Consider the following 21,748-nt stretch of genomic DNA (forward strand, 5'->3'; position numbering starts at 1 on the left):
TTAGAGAGAAGGGATTTTTCCAAAAGACTGGAAGCGGCAACGGCTCGTTCTTCTCCCAAAGGGTGACAAACTTCCGGAAGAACCCTTATCGTATCGCCCTCTCTGCATGATCAATACGGCAGGAAAGATCCTGAAAACTATAATATGCAAACGGCTTGAGAAAGTCGAAGGAGACTGTGGATTGGACACAATGCCGTTTGGTTTCCGGAAAGGACGAAGCACCGTGGATGCCATAGACACCGTCACAAAAGTAGCAAAAAAAGCATTGTAGGGAAGTAGATGGCGATGGAGTTATAAAGGTCCCGGATTTCATTTGTTTGGCCACAGCTGCTTCAGAGCATAGCTATATAAATACAAGCACGTTGAAACACCTTATTGCATGTACTGTGAAAATAACATTAAAACGGAAGATCACTTCGTGGTAAAATGTGTCCGTTTCCGAAATGAGAGACGAATACTATCTGAGAAACTAGGGAAACCTCTACCAATACGTTCCGTTGATGTTGTGAGTCATATGCTATCCTCCCAAATTGGCTGGGATACAGTATGCGGCATAATATCGTATATTATGCAAAAGGCCAGCGAAGATGAAGTAGCTGAAAGACCGAGAGCGCAGTCCCGAGATACTGCAATACAAAACTAAGACGTCCCTATAAGGGAATACAAATAAATGAGCATTATTGTATATTACATCTTTGAAAGATTTGCGCGTGTATATGTATGTAACTAAACTTTATTTTACATTCGAGCACACGAGGCTGAGTTCATCGCATGTTAAAAGAAATGGTTAGGACAAGGTATTGGACGTCATAAAACTTCACAACCGGGGTTATAAAGAATAACAATGACTAGTTAAAGAAACTCGAGGACATAAAACATGAAAGCATCGTTATGCAATGGAGAATCATTTATAATCGCAGATTTTTTATATTAAAATATTATACAAAGCTGTTTGCCACGAACTGGATCTCAATAAAATCGCACTCACATATCATAAACTGTCGTCAGTTAAAATTTTATAGAGGATAGATTAATAGCGACCAAAGAGCCACTTCTTCAATTGCATAGAGAAGAAAACGCTCAACACTGCTCCTCAAGTCAAGAAATGTGGGCTACTGGCGCTTGTTTTGGATTTTCAAAATGTATTTTTTTTAGTTATTTTTGCTGGCATTGTTTTCGAAAATTTGTTTGTGCCTTATTCATATGCGATTCCTTGCCTGGTGTCTTTTCATTTCAACTGAAACGCTGCTTTTTCCGTTTTGGTAACAGAAGCCAAACTGCCAGTTACAGCTGCCCAGCGTACAAAAAGGCTGTTGAAAAACCCCAGATGAACTGAACCTAAACCACTGCTCAGCAGCCCACGCACTACTGACAAAAACTGCATCATGTTGATGTTGTGAGTCATACTATCCTCCCAAATTGGCTGGGATACAGTATGCGGCATAATATCGTATATTATGCAAAAGGCCAGCGACGATGAAGTAGCTGAAAGACCGAGAGCGCAGTCCCGAGATACTGCAGTACAAAACTAAGACGTCTCTATAAGGGAATACAAATAAATGAGCATTATTGTATATTACATTTTTGAAAGATTTACACGAATCTTTTGCGTATCCATAAAAAAAGAAAAACACAACATCCCTATGTATGCGCGTGTGTATGTATGTAACTAATCTTTATTTTACATTCGAGCACACGAGACAGAGTTCATCGCATGTTAAAAGAAGTGGTTAGGACAAGGTATTGGACGTCATAAAACTTCACATCCGGGGTTATAAAGAATAACAAAGACTAGTTAAGGAAACTCGAGGACATAAAACATGAAAGCATCGTAATGCAATGGAGAATCATTTATAATCGCAGATTTTGTATACCAAAATATTATACAAAGCTGTTTGCCAGGAACTGGATCTCAATAAAATCGTACTCACATATAATATTATAAACTGTCGTCAGCTAAAATTTTATAGAGGATAGATCTTACCGACCAAAGAGCCACTTCTTCAATTGCATAGAGAAGAAAACGCTCAGCCCTGCTCCACAAGGCAAGAAATGTGGGCTACTGGCGCTTGTTTTGGATTTTCAAAATGTATTTTTTTTAGTTATTTTTGCTAGCATTGTTCTCGAAAATTTGTTTGTGCCTTATTTATATGCGATTCCTTGCCTGGTGTCTTTTCATTTCTACTGAAACGCTGCTTTTTCCGTTTTGGTAACTTAAATAATGCACTTTGACAATTTTAGCATGTTGTCATTTTTTGTATCAACAACAAGAGCCGCAATGACTACAAGAACAACAACTAAAACGGAAAATAAAATTAAAAGCTTAGCAAATGGAAGTATGTGATTTTATTCACTTGGGGAAAGACAAAATCACTGACTTTCCCTGCAATGTCTACAAGTATGTAGCTATGTGAATTGCTGCTTAGTGCTTTGGCGTAGGGTCGATGATCTTTGTTCAACGATTTGTAAACAGACGTTCGAGCAATGAAACAGGAAAGAATTAGAATACAAAATCAATAATGAGAAACAAATTTCAGCAAAAATGAAAACTGGAGAAAAAGGCAAAATTAATCGCCTAAAATGTTAACTTCTTCTGTGTTGTTTGCCGCTGCCGCCACAAAGTCAGCACGCTCCAAGGCGGGCAGTGATGGAAGGATGATCCATGCGAAGGCAACAAAATATGTAGATATATGTATTTTTTCTGAATATAACAAGGCTTAAGCGGATTTCAAGTGGACAAAAGCGAATCACGTTGAGATTTCGTGATGAACTATTATCGTGTATATAAGCTGCAGTTATTTTTTTTTACATTATAAAAATCTTGAAGTCTAGAGTTAGTAGGTATGAAATAGTTTGAAGAAACGAAGACTGCAGAACACTAAATACTCTATAAAGAGGATTTCCCACAACATTTATAATTATTTTCAAAAGATCGCTTGACTCACACTGGTTCTGACATGCTTTCACTGTTTCCCAGTGGCTCTCACTGATCCTAACTGGTTCTCAGTGGCTCTCACTGGTTCCCAGTGGGTCTCACTGGTTCCCAGTGGGTCTCACTGGTTCTCACTGAGTCTTAATGGCTCTCACTGGTTCTCAGTGACTCTCACTGCTTCTCAATGTCTCTCACTGGTTCCCAATGGCTCTCAGCGATTCTCAGTAGACTCTCAGTGTTTCTTACTAGTTCTCAGTAGTTCTTACTGTCTCTCACTGGCTCTTCCTTCTTCTCAGTGGCTTACACTGGTTGAAATTCAAAGGCAGTAAAGGGCAAAAACCGACTTGCCCCAAGCTATTGAAAACCATCGTGGAAACCCTCTTCCCAGCACAGCCACAAGAAAAACTACAGGCTCAAGTAGAGGGACAGTTGAAATGGATGTTAAAACAGTCAACGACGTGGACGTGATCCACAGAGATTGGTAATGACATCAATCAGGGCGAAACCATTCACATAAATGTTTACACAATGCCTTAGAAAGGTGTTTCTCCGAAAATTTGGAAAACCCAGCGACTTGTTTTGTTACAGAAGCCAAATAAAATAACCGGCGAGCCCAGCTCTTATCGACCTCTTTGCATGCTGGACATACTTGGCAAGATACTAGATCGGATAATCTGTGTACGATTAGAATCGCACTTAGAAAAGTAATAGCAGGGTCTCTCCGAAAACCAATACGGATTTCATTTGTTTGGCCACGGCTGCTTCAAAGCATAACTATATAAATACAAGCACGTTGAAACAACTTATTGCATGTACTGTAAAAACAACATTAAAACGGAAGATCATGAATCATCAGAAATGATAGACGAATACTATCTGAGAAACTAGGGAAACCTCTACCAATACGTTACGTTGGTGTTGTGAGTCATATGCTATCCTCCTAAATTGGCTGGGATTCATTATGCGGCATAATATCGTATATTATGCAAACGGCCAGCGATGATGAAGTAGCTGAAAGACCGAGCGCAGTCCCGAGATACTGCAATACCAAACTAAGACGTCCTTATAGGGGAATATAAATAAATGAGCATTATTTTATGTTACATCTTTGGAAGTTTTACACGAATCTTTTGCGTATCCATAAAAAAAAATTAAAACATACTAATGTATGCGCGTGTGTTTGTATGTAACTAAACTTTATTTTACATATGAGTACATGAGACAGAGTTTATCGCATGTTAAAAGAAATGGTTAGGACAAGGTGTTGGACGTCATAAAAATTCACAACCGGGGTTATAAAGAATAACAATGACTAGTTAAGGAAACTCGAGGGCATAAGCCATGAAAGCATCGTTATGCAATGGAGAATCATTTATAATCGCAGATTCTTCAGAGCAAAATATTATACAGAGCTGTTTGCCAGGGACTGGATCTCAATAAAATCGTACTCACATATATCGTAAACTGTCGTCAGTTAAAATTTTATAGAGGATATATTAATACCGACCAAAGAGCCACTTCTTCAATGGGGAGCGCGTCTTTCATCAGTGAGCTGAAGCCGTTCATACCACCTATAAACCTCTAATTTTAGAAAGACGAGTTAAGCAAGTCCACTTTTTACTGTGCATAGCAGAGTCATAGCTCGATTGTTGCAACAAATGAAATGTTTACCCACACACAGGGTCGAGAGATAAAAATCCTGGAAAATCTTCCCTTTGTCGACCTTTTTTTCTATCTAGTGACTTTTCAGAGCCTTAGTTTTTTACGGTTACACTTCGATCGACTCACTTGCGTAACTTTTCCCCCTTTCCATGCCTTTCATACAAGTCCATATTAAGAGCCTCAATAACAAAAAGAACAACAACTAAAACGGAAAATAAAATTAAAAGCTTAGCAAAAGGAAGTATTAGCAAAACCAATACGGATTTCGGAAGCGGAAGTCTACCGTTGATGCAATAAAAAATTAAAGGCAAATAAGCATCAATGAATGGTAGAAACGAAGGGACACAGCAACGAATGGGAGATGGACCCACAGGTTTATTGGATAGCGTGCAGGCATGTCTAGAAGGGAAACATGGAGAAACGGATTTCTACCTGACCCTCTGTGACAGTAGCGGAGAAAACGCGCTGCACATCCTATTTTCCTGCCCGAGGTATGGAAATGAGAGAGATAATTTGGAGTAACTAATAGCGTATGAATATGAAATATGAGTGAATATGCCACATACAGTTTGGGGCTTACAAATAGCAAATGTCACATCACCATGTGTAGAGATCTTAGAGATCTTAATAACACTAGAGATCTTACTGTCTCTTGTTTCAGATGCGGAGAGAAAGGTCACACCGCAAAAGGTTGTAGTAAAGACCCTCTGTGGAAGCTATGCTCACAAGGTGGAAATAAGCACCCAACTGCCAGTTACAGCTGCCCGGCGTACAAAAAGGCTGTTGAAAAACCTCAGATAAACTGAACCTAAACCACTCCTCAGCAGCCCACGCACTACTGACGAAAACTGCATCAGACCTCAACACAGGCGTACTACTACTCAGCGAACAGTACAAAACCTCCAGTAGTGACATAAACTGGACTAAAGACAAAAGCTCAAAATCCGCAATATGGACTTTTAGCAATCACAATTGAAGAAGCTCCCAAATTCAAGAAAATGGCTTTGTATATGCAAAGAAAAAAGCCATATATATTTCTATAGTTGCTGCGCTGCCCCCAGCCTATCTCTTACGCAATTTCAGAACATGCTCTTCAAGCTCACAACGCACAGCCCTACTATCATCATTCGCAAATCTCGACTTAGTACTGCTTGACAATGGACGCAAACCAACTTTTATTAAAGGCAGGGGTCTGCAATGCCGCAATGCCACGAAGGAAGAACAGGGTACACAAAGCACCCTTGTACTGGTGGTCCAAAGAAATTGCTCAGCTGAGAACTGAATGCTTCAGGTTTCGACGTAGGCAACAACGGGCTAGAGGAAGACGCGATTTTGAGGAACTCCCTGTCAACTTCCGGAAGAAGCGGAAAGAGCTACATAAAGCAATAGCGAAGAGTAAGAAAAACTAGTTCAACCTGCTCTTGTCACAGGTAGAAAATGACCCTTGGAGCCCCTATATCTCCCATCACCTTGCGCTAGATAGTTAGTGCCCTGTTTCCAAGATGTGAACCCATGCGAGTGTCAGTTTTTCGAATAAACATGGATAAAATCCCGCAAGTGTCCCATGAGAAACTGAAACATGTTGTGACAAGAATAAAGATCGGAAAAGCACCTGATCTGGACGGAATACCCAATTTTGTTATCAAGCAGAAGAACCCTCATCGTATCGCCCTCTCTGCATGATCAATACGGCAGGAAAGATCCTGAAAACTATAATATGCAAACGGCTTGAGAAAGTCGAAGGAGACTGTGGATTGGACTCAACGCCGTTTGGTTTCCGAAAAGGACGAAGCACCGTGGATGCCATAGACACCGTCACAAAACTAGCAAAAAAAGGTCCCGGATTTCATTTGTTTGGCCATGGCTGCTTCAGAGCATAACTATATAAATACAAGCACGTTGAAACAACTTATTGCATGTACTGTGAAAATAACATTAAAACGGAAGATCACTTCGTGGTAAAATGTGACCGTTTCCGAAATGAAAGACGAATACTATCTGAGAAACTAGGGAAACCTCTACCAATACGTTCCGTTGATGTTGTGAGTCATATGCTATCCTCCCAAATTGGGTGGGATACAGTATGCGGCATAATATCGTATATTATGCAAAAGGCCAGCGAAGATGAAGTAATTGAAAGACCGAGCGCAGTCCCGAGATACTGCAATACAAAACTAAGACGTCCTTATAGGGGAATATAAATAAATGAGCATTATTGTATGTTACATCTTTGAAAGATTTACACGAATCTTTTGCGTATCCATAAAAAAAAAAAACGCAACATCCCTATGTATGCGCGTGTGTTTGTATGTAACTAAACTTTATTTTACATATGAGCACACGAGACAGAGTTTATCGCATGTTAAAAGAAATGGTTAGGACAAGGTATTGGACGTCATAAAAATTCACAACCGGGGTTATAAGGAATAACAATGACTAGTTAAGGAAACTCGAGGGCATAAGCCATGAAAGCATCGTTATGCAATGGAGAATCATTTATAATCGCAGATTCTTCAGGGCAAAATATTATACAGAGCTGTTTGCCAGGGACTGGATCTCAATAAAATCGTACTCACACATATCGTAAACTGTCGTCAGTTAAAATTTTATAGAGGATATATTAATACCGACCAAAGAGCCACTTCTTTAATGGGGAGCGCATCTTTCATCAGTGAGCTGAAGCCGTTCATACCACCTATAAACCTCTAAATTTAGAAAGACGAGTTAAGCAAGTTTACTTTTTACTGTGCATAGCAGAGTCATAGCTCGATTGTTGCAACAAATGAAATGTTTATCCACACACAGGGTCGAGAGATAAAAAGCCCGGAAAACCTTCCCTTTGCCGATCTTTTCTTTTCTATCTAGTGACTTGCCAGAGCCTTAGTTATTTACGGTTACACTTCGATCGACTTACTTGCGTAACTGTTCCCCCTTTCCATGCCTTTCATACAAGTCCATATTAAGAGCCTCAATAACAACAAGAACAACAACTAAAACGGAAAATAAAATTAAAAGCTTAGCAAAAGGAAGTATGTGATTTTATTCACTTGTGGAAAGACAAAATAAACACCTTTTTGTTATTATAATAATATAATAACTTGACTTTACCTGCAACATCAGTTTTACAGCCGGCTAGCTATGTGACTTGCTGCTTAGTGCTTTGGCATAGGGTTGATGATCTTTGTTCAACGATGTGTAAATAAACGTTCGAGCAATGAAACAGGAAAGAATTAGTATACAAAATCAATAATGAGAAACAAATTTCAACAACAATGAAAACTGGAGAAAAAAGCAAAATTAATCGCCTAAAATGTTAACTTCTTCTGTGTTGCTTGTCGCTGCCGCAACAAAGTAATCACGCTCCAAGGCGGGCATTGATGTAAGGATGATCCATGCGAAGGCAACATAAGTATGTAGATATATGTATTTTTACTGAATATAACAAGGCTTAAGCGGATTTCAAGTGGACAAAAGCGAATCACAGTGAAAATAACTTTTTATTCAAATAAATAAGGTAAATACGACAAAACGTGGCACGGCTGAAGTACACATATTATTAAGAATATTTCCTTAGAACTAGACTAGACAAAGGAAGAAGAAACTGCTAGGGAAATAGAAATAGTTTCTAGTGAAAACTACAGACAAAACAGGAAGAACAGACGATCCGAACACTTTGGCGTGATCGGAAGCTTGAAATAGTTTGAAGAAACGAAAATTTCAGCCCACTAAATACTCTACAAAGAGGATTTCCCACAACATTTATAATTATTTTCAAAAGATCGCTTGACTCACGCTTTCAGTAATTCTCACTGGCTCTCACTGGTTCTCACTGTCTCTAAGTGGTTCTCAATGGCTTTCACTGGTTCTCAGTGGGTTTCACTGGCTCTCACAGAGTCTAAATGGTTCTCAGTGGCCCTCGGTCGGTCTCAGTGCCTCTCACTAGTCCTCATTGACTCTCACTGGTTCTCATTGGGTCTCACTGAGTCTAAATGGCTCTCACTTGTTTTCAGGGGCCCTCGGTGGTTCTCAGTGCCTCTCACTAGTCCTCAATGACTCTCACTGGCTCTTACTGGATCTCTGTGTTGCTCCCTGTCTCTGACCGGTTCTCAGTGGCTCTTACTGACTATCCCTGCTTGTCAGTGGCTCTCACTGACTCTCAGTGTTTCTTACTGGTTCTCAGTAGTTCTCACTGGCTCTTCCTTCTTCTCAGTGGCTTACACTGGTTGGTAGTAATGTCGAAATTCAAAGGCGGCGAAGAACAAAAACCGACCTGCCCCAAGCTATTGGCTTAAACCATCGTGGAAACCCCCTTCCCAGCACAGTCAGAAGAAAACTACAGGCTCAAGCAATATGACATGTTGAAATGGATGTCAAAACAGTCAACGACGTGGATGTGATTAGAGCGGCACAGAGATTGGTATTGACATCAATCAGTTCGAAACCATTCACATAAATGTTTACACAATGCCTTAGAAAGGTGTTTCACCAAAAAAAAGCCAGCGACTGTTTACGATTAGAGTCGCACTTAGAAAAGTAATAGCAGGGTCTCTCCGAAAATCAATACGGATTTCGGAAGCGGAAGTCTACCGTTGATGCAATAAGAAAGGTCACTGATATCGCTAACAAGGCAATCGAAGGAAACAGATGGATGTATCGCACAAAGGAGTACTGCGCAGTAGTAACATTCGATGTACAAAATCCATTTAAATCGGCTTATTGGCCTTATATAATAAGCGCCCTGGAACGTAACCTGTCAGTTCGACAGTTGCTGTACGATACCGATGACAGACCGAAAAAATATACGGTATCGGGTGGAGTACCACAGGGTTCTGTGCTCGGCCTACTGTTGTGGAATGTACTCTACGACGGTGTGCGGTGCCTTCCACTACCGATGGAAGTGCAGAGAGTCGGATTCGCGGATGATATTGCGATAACAGTGGTAGCAAAGGAACTGGATCAAATCTATGTAATCAGACGGCGACAAAAATCAAAGCTGGACAAATAAGTGAAGCAGTACAGAGTTTATGATATATCTAAAAGTTTAGGAAGGCGACTAACGGTTACAGAGCGGAAAAATGAAAGGCACATAAGCATCAATGAATGGCAGAAGCGAAGGGACATACCAACGAAGGGAGGATGGACCCACAGGCTTAGTGCACAGGATAGCGTGCAGGCATGGCTAGAAAGGAAACATAGAGAGAGGGAAACGGACTTCTACCTGACACAGTTTTTGGCGGGGCACAGTTGTTTCAGAGAATATCTCTACAAATACGGCCATTACGACAGAACAAACTGTTCCCTCTGTGACAGTAGCGGAAAAAACGCGCTGCACATTTATTTTCCTGCCCGAGGTATGGAAATGAGAGATCAAATTTGGAGAAATTAATGGCGGAGCGAGTGACAACAGATAACATACTTCCTCACATGATTAAGTCGAAACTGGTGTGGGATCGAGTGAGGATGTGGTCTGCGATAGTTCTGCAAGAACTTAGCAGGAAAGAGTGCAAATGGCCCGCTGTTTCGCAAGTCTGCAAGTCCGAGCAAAGAAAAGCAAAAAAAAAAAAAAATGAAGCAAATCGCACACATAAGAAATCGTTGTCTTATCAATTCGCTACTTGTGATGATTTGACCTCTTTTGTTATTGTTGCTTGTTAAACTTCTTATAGTTTACATCAATATGTTTGTGTTTTTATTATTTGTTGCACTTTTTTCAATTCTTACCGAAATGGTAAAACTCATTTCAATAAGTGAAAACGGCGCAATGCCCAAATGTAGTGTCGGTGGCGGCAACGGTAGCGTGGAATTGTCATCAAATGTCTTCGAATATTGTCAATACTATGCCACATACACTCACACACAAACACATGTGCATGCACCATGTGCCGTTTGGGGCTTACAAATAGCAAATGTCACATCACTATGTGTGGAGATCTTAGAGATCTTAATAACACTAGAGATCTTACTGGCTCTTGTTTCAGATGCGGAGAGAAAGGTCACACCGCAAAAGGTTGTAGGCGCAACAACAGCAGAAGCAATTAAATGAATATACTTATAAAGAGATAAACTATGAAACAAACAAAATACTCCTTAAATCTAGCGCACCCACATTACGAACACAAAAAGCGAAAAAGGAAACAAAACAAAAAACTATATTTGTACACCCCATTCCAGTGGCAAGTAGCAAACGTGATAGGCATAAAAGCAAATTGTGGTGTTTTGCATATAAGAAAAACAAAAAACCAAAAACACACACACAAAACGCTCACAATTGCAATCGCAGCAAAACATTTATTTTCAAAAACATCAGCAGTTGCTTGCAACAAACATGCTCATCGCAAGTTTACTGATATTCACCACGCACAGCTGGCTGCCCAAACCAGTTATACATACATAAATACATATTAATTTTTGCACATTCATCCTACGCTCATGCTCATACTCAAACCCTCATTTCTGAACACATTCGCAACACACAAACACATACACACTTGCCCATTTCGGCAAATCTACGCGGGAGCTGTTAGCGGCGTATATACGCGTAGACGTTGATTTAATGTTGATGATAATGATGTTGAAGTTGAATATGCTTATTATAATTTTAATAATAATTTTTCGTTTTTAACCTTAAAAAAAAAAAAAAAAAAAAAAAAAGTGTCGGGGTACTCGACGTTGAGTTTCCCGGTGTGCCAAATAAAATAAAATGTTAATTTGATTTCGACAAAATGTAACTTTAATTACTTTTAGTATATAGGGTAAAAATATGATAATTTGTGTGGGTTAATTAAGTGTTATATGTACAATCCAATTTATGTATTATTTATAGATTAGATTTAAATAAGATAACTTAATTATATATTTAATTATAACCTGATAATCCCGCGTAGATTCCTAAGTGGTGCTGCTGTTGTTGTTGTTGTGTTGCTGGGGCGATCTTATTTTCGCGCCTTTTTGTGTCTGTCCGCTGGTATTTGCTCTTTTATCGGCTGATTAATTCCAATTGGAATTTATGAGCGATGTTGGTGCTGTTGAGCCTTTTGCATTGTCCTCTAATTCGTATTTATACGAGTTAGGAGAACAATGCAGGGATGTGTTCATTTGGTATGAACATCCCGGCCGCCTTGCAGGGTCTGCGAATAAAAAAGTTATTAGATCTATTTCGCTTTGGGTTAATGAATATTGTTTTAAGATGGGTTGAGTGGTTACTTAGGGTTTAAATCGCACAAGCACCGGTTAGAGTCCAACCGAGTGCGGTGTTTTGTGCGATCACGGTGCTGTTGTCTGGGTTGAATATTCCGGGTTTCATTATCCTTGGGTAGATGTCTGCTCCCAGTTCCATCATGATTTTGTCATCCTTGTGGAACATAGGGTCGGCTAGGACTAAGTGGTCGAATCTCTTAACGATTTCGCCACCTATATCACGATTGTAGGGTCGGGTCGGTAATTCCTGCGTCATAAGGCAGTTAACTTCGACATGCCAGTCGGGATCAGTTAGTGACCCTATGACGACTTTACATATGCGGTGAGAGTCAAGGTACGTTTTCGGTAACCTCAATCTCTGAGCTAGCTCCGAGGCTATAATTGTCACCTTTCGGGTCGGGTTAATTATGGCACGTATTTTATTCCATTTGCCATCGTGTTTTATTTTTATCATGGCAGTGGGTATAAGGGTCGGCTTGGCCAGTAGTGTTGGAATCTCTTGATCTTTGTGCAGTCGTTCGTCGCTCTTTGTTGGTTTGGTTTTCTCTTTGCAGAACAACCTGGGGTGTCCATGTAGAGTTGAATGGTGCTCCCCGTTACACATGTTGCATCGTTTTGAGCTTATGCATCTTTGTGTTGAGTGCGATCTGGCCAAGCAGTTGACGCAGTACTTATACTTAGTTACTGCGTCAAACTTTTCGTGAATGTTCATTTTTGTAAATTTTGAACATGTCACTAATCGGTGATCCTTTTTACACAATCCACAGGCGACGTGTTTATGTATGCGTTTTGATGAATGGGTGATAGTTCGTCGGGCCGTGCGGTGGGTACTTCCTCTTTCTTCTCGAATGGGGGAGAGGGTCGCTTTAAAGCGATGTAAGCGTCTAGCCAGGGTCCCATTGTCGGAGAGTGGGGTGATGCTTCGGGTGACGCTGAGTGAACGTATGGTGAAGGCTGGGCTACTCTGTCGGCTGCAGATAGATTTGTTGCTATTTTGAGGAGCCATGTCACTATAAAGAAATGAGATTAGTTATTTGGTAAGGTGACTATTTTGGTTATTGGGCGGGTAATTGTTCCCTGAGAAGTACGTATGTCAACTACTCTGGTCTTATTGTCTGCACCGAGATAGGTTTTTTCGATGCGACCAAGTTTCCATTCATTTGGGGATAGAGTTTCTTGGCGTATAACTACCATATCATTGATCTCTATATTGCGTTGAGGGTATTTCCACTTATACCGTTTGTGGAGTTCTTTTAGATATTCTTCTTTCCATCGTTTGCAGAAGTGTTGATGGAGTATCTTTAACTTTTGCCATCTATGTGCGATGCTTAGTTGTGTATCTTCTAAGTTGGGTTCTGCTGGGGTTAATAAAGGGGTACCTATTAAGAAATGGCCTGGAGTTAAAGGTTCTATATTCCTGGGGTCTTCACTTAGTGGGCTTAAAGGTCGAGAATTCAAGCAGCTTTCGATTCGGGTTAGAAGGGTAGATAATTCTTCGAAAGTGAATTTTTGGATCTGAGACACCTTTTTTAAGTGGCTCTTTAAACTTTTCACTCCTGCTTCCCAGAGTCCACCCATGTGTGGAGCTCCTGGAGGATTAAAGTGCCAGTTGATGTTTTGGTGTGCTTCACTTGTTGTTACTTGTGTTTTTAGTAATTTTATGAATTCTCGTCGATCTTTGATTAAGAGTTTAGAGGCTCCCACGAAATTAGTGCCATTGTCAGAATAAAGATCGGCGGGACATCCGCGCCTGGAAAAAAATCGTGCGAATGCGGCCATGAATGCTTGGGTGGTGAGATCGCTTGCTGCCTCCAGGTGTATTGCTTTGGTTGCAAAACAAACAAATACGCATACATAACCTTTTGTGATCAAGCACGCTCTGCCGGTGTAATTTTTTATGTCATAGGGACCGGCGAAGTCCATTCCTGTTGCTGCTGTGCTGAGTCGTAAAACTAGCTGGTTGCCACCATGTAGGGTAATTGAGTGGGTAAATTGGGTGAGTAGTTTTGTTAATCGACTGCTATAGGGTAGTATAATCGGATGACGCTCGTTATATGATAGTGCGGCTGAATTGCTCAATCGGCCATTGACTCGCATTATTCCTTTGGGATCGATTAAAGGGTTTAGGGTCAAAATTGTACTATTTCTGTGTATGCTGGTTTTTTGAGTTAAAGCTTCATACTCCTCCTGGAAGTGCTTTCTTTGGGTTAAAATAATTAACTTCGTACGGGTAGTTTTGAACTCGTCTGGAGTTATTTCCAACGTTGTGTATGGCTGTTGTGATCTGTTGGGTGACGCATTCGAGCAGAATCTGAATAAATATGCTATGACTCGAATGGCTTTGGGTAGTGATGAAAATCTATCCAGTATATCCTCTTGTGTTGTGTTGACGAAAGTCTTGATTGGCCGCAGTTCCAGTGTTGTATCGATTGATTTTCGGGTAATTGGCCAATGTTTCGGGTCGAGTTTTAACCATTGGGGTCCGTGCCACCAGAGGTCATTGTTAACCATCTCCAGAGGTGTGCATCCGCGACTACCCAGATCTGCTGGATTGTCCTGGCTTTCGATGTGACGCCAGTTTTCGGTTCCAACTTTTTCTGCAATTGTGGCAACTCGATGAGATACAAAGGTTGTCCATGAGCATGGGGGTTTGCTTAACCAAGAAAGGACAATTGTAGAATCCGTCCAAAGGTGAGTGCGGTACTGAGTAATGTTTAATTGGGGTAGGGTCGCATCCACTAGATTTGCCAGAAGAACCGCTCCGCAAAGTTCTAGCCTTGGTAAAGATATACTTTTTATTGGGGATACACGAGTCTTGGATATCAAAAGAGTTGTCCAGGTGTTTGTATTTGTAGAAACACTGATGTATAGATTTGCTGCGTAAGCTTTTTCTGATGCGTCAGAGAATCCGTGGAAATTGATGATCGCGGATGTTGAAAAGTGGGTCCACCGAGGAATTTCAATCAGATTTAGGGTTTCGTAATCCTTTATGAAGGTTTTCCAGCGATGGAGAGTTAAGGGTTTTAAACTTTCATCCCAATCGGATTTATCGAGCCATATTTGTTGCATTATTATTTTGGCTGTGACTACAACGGGACTGAGCCAACCAGCTGGGTCGAACAATTTTGCTATAATCGATAATACTACTCTTTTAGTAAACGATGTCTTATCCTATTCACGATAAGGTTGATGAGAAAAAAGAATGTATCTTTTTTTGCATTCCATCTGATCCCCAGTGTTTTTGTGCTATTGGATTCCGGTAAACTGAGTAAATTGGTATCCAACAGGTGTTCTTGTGAGATTCCAGATAAGACTTTTGGGTCATTTGAGGTCCATTTGCGTAGAGCAAATCCTGCGGACTCCAAAGATGAAGTAAGTTCATCTCGTGCCATCTTCGCAGTTGCTACGTCATGTGCTCCTGCAAGTACATCATCGACGTACATTCCGTTGCGAAGTATCTCTGCTGCCAGTGGGTGGGTTCCTTGTATATCATCCGCTAATTTGAGGAGGGTACGGATAGCTAAATATGGGGCACAGTTAATACCAAACGTAACAGTTTGTAGTTCAAAATCTTCTATGGGGTCGTTAGGCGATCTTCTAAATAAGATTCTTTGAAATGGAGTGTGTTTGCTTTTAACAAGTATTTGACGATACATTTTTTGAATATCTGCATTGAATACGATTCGAAACATACGCCATTTTACCACTAGGATTACCAGGTCTGCTTGCAGAATAGGTCCAGTGTGTAATACATCGTTGAGGCTGTTTCTATTTGAAGTGGGGCATGATGCGTTGAATACCACTCGTAGTTGGGTCGTTAAGCGATCGGGTTTGATGACTGCGTGATGTGGTAGATAATATGTTTTCGTATTCTCTGCGGGGTCATATTCTATTTTTGTCATATGACCGAGTTCCAGGTACTCGTTGATGGCCTTGTCGTATTCTGTTTTTATTTCAGGTTTTCTAGATAGGGATTTTTCATTTCTTAGAAACTGAGCTAAAGCTATATGTCTTGAGTTGCCCAAGTCTATTTTTTCTGGGGTTTTAAAGGGTAATGTTACCACGTAGCGCCCAGTTGAGTGTCTTCGGGTTGTTTTTTGATAATGTTGCTCACACAGTATATCCGAAGTTGAGGGTAGAGGCTTTTTCGGAACTTCTTCGACTTCCCAAAATTGTGTGAGCAACTTGTCTGGGGTCGTCTTATTGAAAAATGACAATATTGAGGGTGAGATGGGTTTTTCAGGTGTGGGTCCGGAAAGAATCCAACCGAATTCTGTTTCTTGGGCTAGTAATGACCCGAGTACATTTCTCTGTACGCCACTGAGAATTATTTGTGGGTACAGATCACTTCCGATAAGGATGTCGACAGGTCTGAGTTTATAGAAGTGAAGGTCAGCTAAACTAAAACCGAATTCTTTATTAGAAATTATTCTATCAAGTGAGTGAGTGGGTAAGTTATCGGTTAAAGTTTTTAAGATAAACGCGTGGGTTGTTATCTTAAATTCCCTTTTTGTTGGTGAACGAAGGGTGAGTTCGCAAGTTTTGGTAGCTGTTGCGGAGACTGTGTTGTTCAATCCGGTCACTTGTGCGTTTTTCTTGAATGTGGGTATGTCCAATTTTCTGTGGAACTTCTCGGAAATGAACGTAGCTTCTGACCCAGAGTCGATTAGTGCTCGAGCTGTATATAATTGCCCTTTGTAAGAAACTTGCATTATGGCAGTACCTAGCAAAACCTGCTTCCTACTTGAGTTGTGTGGGTCTTGAGTTTTATTTTCAGTGGACTGTAAGAGGGTTGTGTAGGCTTGCGGATTTGTATTGGGATTATGGGTTTGGGAGGTACTACTATTGGTAGAGTCAAGAGGCGGGTTCGAGGCTCTTGATCCTTGCGGGAGGGTTTGGGAGCGATATGGGGCATCCCTATGCAGAAGAGTGTTATGTTTCTTTCTACATATTCTGCATGAGTATTTGCTCTTGCAATCCTTGAAACTATGCGATAATGCAAGGCAATTAAAACAGTAACCATTATTTTTTATTACGTTTATTCGGGTCTCAACATTCATTTGTAAAAACTTTGGGCATTCTCGAATGGAATGTTGGGTTCTACATAACTTACAACTCTCAATGTCTTGGGGTTTTCTTGAGATGATGCTGTTTCTTACAGGGTTTTCACTAGCGTGTGGAAAACTCAATTTCGAAGTTCCAGAGACGTTCGCGTGAAAGGTATTAAATTTCCTGTCTTTTCCTTTTCCTGCTTCCAAAGATTTGTATCTATGGGTGAGAAATGCGTCGAAAGTTTTCCATGATGGTATTTCGGAGTTGTCTTCTAGGGTATCCTCAAATTGATGAAGCAAAGTTTTAGGCAATTTCAATCCACATAAGAAGATTAAGATTGGGTCCCAACTAGTCGTGTCTATGTATACATTATGAAGATTTGTAAGACAATTGTTGACGGTCCTCTGAAGGTGTTTAATAGCGCTTCCACTTTCCTGGTTTGCTTGGGGTAAATTAAACAAAATTTTTAATTGCGCGTTGACTTGAACTCGTTTGTTTTCGTATTGCGATACCAGGTCCCTCCATGCCATCAAGAAACCATCATTTGTTAATGGTGCGTTTTACTATTGATCTTGCTTCTCCTCGGGTTTTTTGAATTAGGTGAAACAGTCTCTCCACGTTACTAATTTTGTGATTATTTACATATATGGCCGTAAACATGTCTCTGAATGAGGGCCAGGTTACGAAGTCGCCATAAAATATGTCCGTGTCACAAGGGGGTAGATGAATTGAAGATCCTATGTCCCGCGATGTGTTTTCATCTGAAGCTCGTTCCTTTATTGTGGGGGTTGGGGTCTTAAGATCATCTATAGCTTGGTTAATGGATCCCAAACATTTCAAATATAATTGATGACCTGTTTTAAATTTTTCTTTAACTTTTGAGAAGTCAATAGTTTCACCGGGTTTTTGTGGGGTTCTACGAAAGGCATCGTATGACTTGTTTGCCTTGTCGTAAATAGCGTTGAGTTCAACTCTTTTTATTTCCAGAGTATCGGATTCATCTTCGGGGTGGGTTTCATAATGTTCTTCGATATATTCGAGTAAATCCGAAATACAGAACTTAAATTCTTCCATTTTCGATAGAAACTTTATTTATTTGTTTATTATATAGAAATCGCAACAATTTATAAAATTTAAATGAAACAAATAATAAATTTCAAATAATGTTTCTTTATTTAAATATCAACAAGCAAATTCCCGAAGGCTAGCGAAATTCCAAAAAAATTTTTTTTTTTTTTTTTTTGTGTGTGTGTCTTATATATGCACAATATTTAAAATTCCGATGAACGAAAAATTTCCTACTGGGTTATTTGAATTTTTTCCTACAGGGTTTTTTGCTTGCTCGCAATGTACCAGCAATGAATATTTAAGAGAGCGGGTAATGCAATTTGAATATATATATACGTGTATGTACGAATAGATACCAAGAGTAACGCTGCTTGGCTCTCAAAAATTGTATATTATATTGTAAGTACGTACTTATGAGAAATTTGAATATATATTATATATGTTAAGTGTATATACGAATTGGTACCAAGAGTAACGCTATTTGGCTCTCAAAAAATATATATTATATATTGTAAGTACGTACTTATGTATGTATTATGAGTAATGTGCTAAACGGAATATGGCAATAATAAATTCGCAAATACTTTGCACTTAATATTTGTTAAGCACAAGATTTATTTTATTATATATTTGTTTTCACTTTGCACTTTTATTCCGTATTGCACTGATATATTATATTTTTTAAAAATTTTGGTTTATGTACTCACAATTTTTTCCACGTATGTAATCCTTGTTGCTGATCTGATTCAAGTTTATGGTTGATTGGGTGGGCGAATATATTATTTTTGATGATCCAAACGGTGGTTGATTGGGTGGGTGAATGTATAATATATAAGCGCTGATTAATTGGGTGGGTTTTATTTTATCGGGAACGGATCCGGCTCGAAGGACCAAAATGTCGGGGTACTCGACGTTGAGTTTGCCGGTGTGCCAAATAAAATAAAATGTTAATTTAATTTCGACAAAATGTAACTTTAATTACTTTTAGTATATAGGGTAAAAATATGATAATTTGTGTGGGTTAATTAAGTGTTATATGTACAATCCAATTTATGTATTATTTATAGATTAGATTTAAATAAGATAACTTAATTATATATTTAATTATAACCTGATAATCCCGCGTAGATTCCTAAGTGGTGCTGCTGTTGTTGTTGTTGTGTTGCTGGGGCGATCTTATTTTCGCGCCTTTTTGTGTCCGTCCGCTGGCATTTGCTCTTTTATCGGCTGATTAATTCCAATTGGAATTTATGAGCGAAGTTGGTGCTGTTGAGCCTTTTGCATTGTCCTCTAATTCGTATTTATACGAGTTAGGAGAACAATGCAGGGATGTGTTCATTTGGTATGAACACCCCCTTTGTGTGTGCTAGCTCACAAGGCGGAAAGAAACACCCAACTGGGAGTTACAGTTGCCCAGCGTACAAAAAGGCTGTTGAAAAACCTCAGACGAACTGAACCTTAACCACTGCTCAGTAGCCCACACACTACTGACAAAAACTGCATCAGACCTCAACACAGGCGTATTACTACTTAGCGAACAGTACAAAACCTCAAGTAGTGACATTAATTGGACTGAAGACAAAAGCTCAAAATCCGCGATATGGACTTTTAGCAATCTACCATTGAAGAAGCTCCCAAAATTCAAGGTAATGGTTTTGTATATGCAAAGATAAAAGTCATATATTTCTATAGTTGCTGCGCTGCCCCCAGCCTATCGCTTACGCAATTTCAGAACATGCTCTTCAAGCTCACAACGCACAGCCCTACTATCATCATTCGCAAATCTCGACTTAGTACTTCTTAACGCAAACCAAATCTTATATTGACCTTACCTTTGTACTTTCATCGATAGTTTCACAGACATTATGCCAAGTCTCCGAAATATATACTAATAGTGACCACCAAGCTATAATGTTCGATAACAGCTTGCGACTTAGAAATGCTTGAATATGCTATTGGGCAAATCAATGAAGACACACAAGGTAATGCACAGAGCCAAACAAAGAACATAACGAAATCACTTACAATGGACTGCAGTGCCGCAATGTCACGAAGGAAGAACAGCGTAAACAAAGCACCCTCGTACTGTTGGTCCAAAGAAATAGTGATGAGGAAACTGGGAAGATCAAGAAGATCCCCTATATCTCCCATAACCTTGCGCTAGATAGTTAATGCCCTGTTTCCAAGATGTGAACCCATGCGAGTGCCAGTTATTCGAATAAACATGGATGAAATCCCGCAAGTGTCCCATGAGAAACTGAAACATGCTGTGACAAGAATAAAGATCGGAAAAGCACCTGGCCTGGACGGCATACCCAATTTCGTTATAAAGCACATCACAAAACGAAACCCCGAACTGTTTCGTCAAGCGTATGCAAGTTGTTTGAGAGAAGGGATTTTTCACTGGAAGCGGCAACGGCTCGTTCTTCTCCCAAAGGGTGACAAACCTCCGGAAGAACCCTCATCGTATCGCCCTCTCTGCATGATCAATACGGCATGAAAGGTCCTGAAAACCATAATATGCAAACGGCTTGAGAAATACACTGAAGGAGACTGTGGATTGGACCAACTGCAGTTTGGTTTCCGGAAAGGACGAAGCACCGTGGATGCCACAGACACCGTCACAAAGCTAGCAAAAAAAGCATTGTAAGGAAGTAGATGGCGATGGCGTTATAAGCAATACTGCGTTGTCGATATAAAGAACGCCTTCAACTCGGACAAATGAACGCTAGTTATAAGGGCCCTGAGAGAGCTAAAGGTCCCGGATTACATTTGTTTGGCAACGGCTGCTTCAGAGCATAACTTTATAAACACAAGCACGTTGAAACACCTTATTGCATGTACTGTGAAAATTACATTGAAACGGAAAATCACTTCGTGGTAAAATGTGTATGTTTCCGAAATGAAAGACGAATACTATCTGAGAAACTAGGGAAACCTCTACCAATACGTTCCGTTGATGTTGTGAGTCATATGCTATCCTCCCAAATTGGCTGGGATACAGTATGCGGCATAATATCGTAGAGGGCGCAGTCCCGAGATACTGCAATACAAAACTAAAACGTCCCTATAAGGGAACTCAAATAAATGGGTATTATTGTATATAATATCTTTGAAAGATTTACGCGAATCTTTTGCGTATCCATAACAAAAAAAAGACACAACATCCATATGTATGCGCGTGTGTATGTATGTAACTAAACTTTATTTTGCATATGGGCACACGAGACAGAGTTCATCGCATGTTAAAAGGAATGGGTAGGACAACGTATTGGACGTCATAAAACTTCACAACCGGGGTTATAAAGAATAACAATGACTAGTTAAGGAAATTTGAGGCATAAGCCATGAAAGCATCGTTATGCAATGGAGAATCATTTATAATCGCAGATTCTTCAAAGCAAAATATTATACAGAGCTGTTTGCCAGGGAATGGATCTCAATAAAATCGTACTCACACATATCATAAACTGTCGTCAGTTAAAATTTTATAGAGGATAGATTAATACCGACCAAAGAGCCACTTCTTCAATTGGGAGCGCACCTTTCATCAGTGAGCTGAAGCCGTTCTTACAAGCAAGTCCACTTTTTACTGTGCCTAGCAGAGTCATAGCTCGATTGTTGCAACAAATGAAATGTTTACCCACACACAGTTTCGAGAGATAAAAAGCCCGCAAAATCTTCCCTTTGTCGACCATTTTTTTTCTATCTAGTGACTTTTCAGAGCCTTAGTTTTCTACGGTTACACATCGATCGACTTACTTGCGTAACTTTTCCCCCTTTCCATGCCTTTAATACAAGTCCATATCAAGAGCCGGAATAACGAAAATAAAATTA

At 39.9% G+C, this 21,748-nt stretch overlaps 1 protein-coding gene and 1 long non-coding RNA gene across 4 annotated transcripts; both read right to left on the bottom strand.

The window, feature by feature from the left end:
* Positions 1-1,350: 1,350 nt before the first annotated feature.
* On the bottom strand, positions 1,351-1,664 carry LOC138856974 (uncharacterized). Its single transcript, XR_011395945.1, has 2 exons — positions 1,598-1,664; positions 1,351-1,539 (listed from the first exon to the last, which is right to left on the bottom strand). It is a non-coding gene; the product is annotated as an uncharacterized lncRNA (long non-coding RNA).
* Positions 1,665-11,318: 9,654 nt separating this feature from the next.
* LOC138856985 (uncharacterized) lies at positions 11,319-21,381 on the bottom strand. 3 transcript variants are annotated; one of them, XM_070108181.1, is made up of 3 exons: positions 19,023-21,381; positions 18,619-18,817; positions 11,319-12,801 (listed from the first exon to the last, which is right to left on the bottom strand). In XM_070108181.1, exon 3 carries the CDS (start codon positions 12,795-12,797, stop codon positions 11,805-11,807), a length of 993 nt encoding a protein of 330 aa, XP_069964282.1. In that variant the 5' UTR covers positions 12,798-12,801; positions 18,619-18,817; positions 19,023-21,381; the 3' UTR covers positions 11,319-11,804. The 3 variants fall into 3 exon arrangements, with proteins under 3 accessions (XP_069964282.1, XP_069964283.1, XP_069964281.1); XM_070108180.1 differs by having other exon boundaries at positions 11,320-11,721; positions 11,798-12,801; positions 18,619-21,379; XM_070108182.1 differs by lacking the exons at positions 18,619-18,817; positions 19,023-21,381 and having other exon boundaries at positions 11,319-12,941.
* Between the last annotated feature and the right edge of the window lie 367 nt (positions 21,382-21,748).

This window comes from Bactrocera oleae, chromosome 4 (genome assembly GCF_042242935.1).
Source record: "Bactrocera oleae isolate idBacOlea1 chromosome 4, idBacOlea1, whole genome shotgun sequence".
Classification (NCBI taxonomy): domain Eukaryota; kingdom Metazoa; phylum Arthropoda; class Insecta; order Diptera; family Tephritidae; genus Bactrocera; species Bactrocera oleae.

Bases quoted from the DNA above. Each gene is read 5' to 3' on its own strand.
- LOC138856985 (XM_070108181.1), bottom strand. From the start codon at position 12,797: ATGGCTCCTCAAAATAGCAACAAATCTATCTGCAGCCGACAGAGTAGC.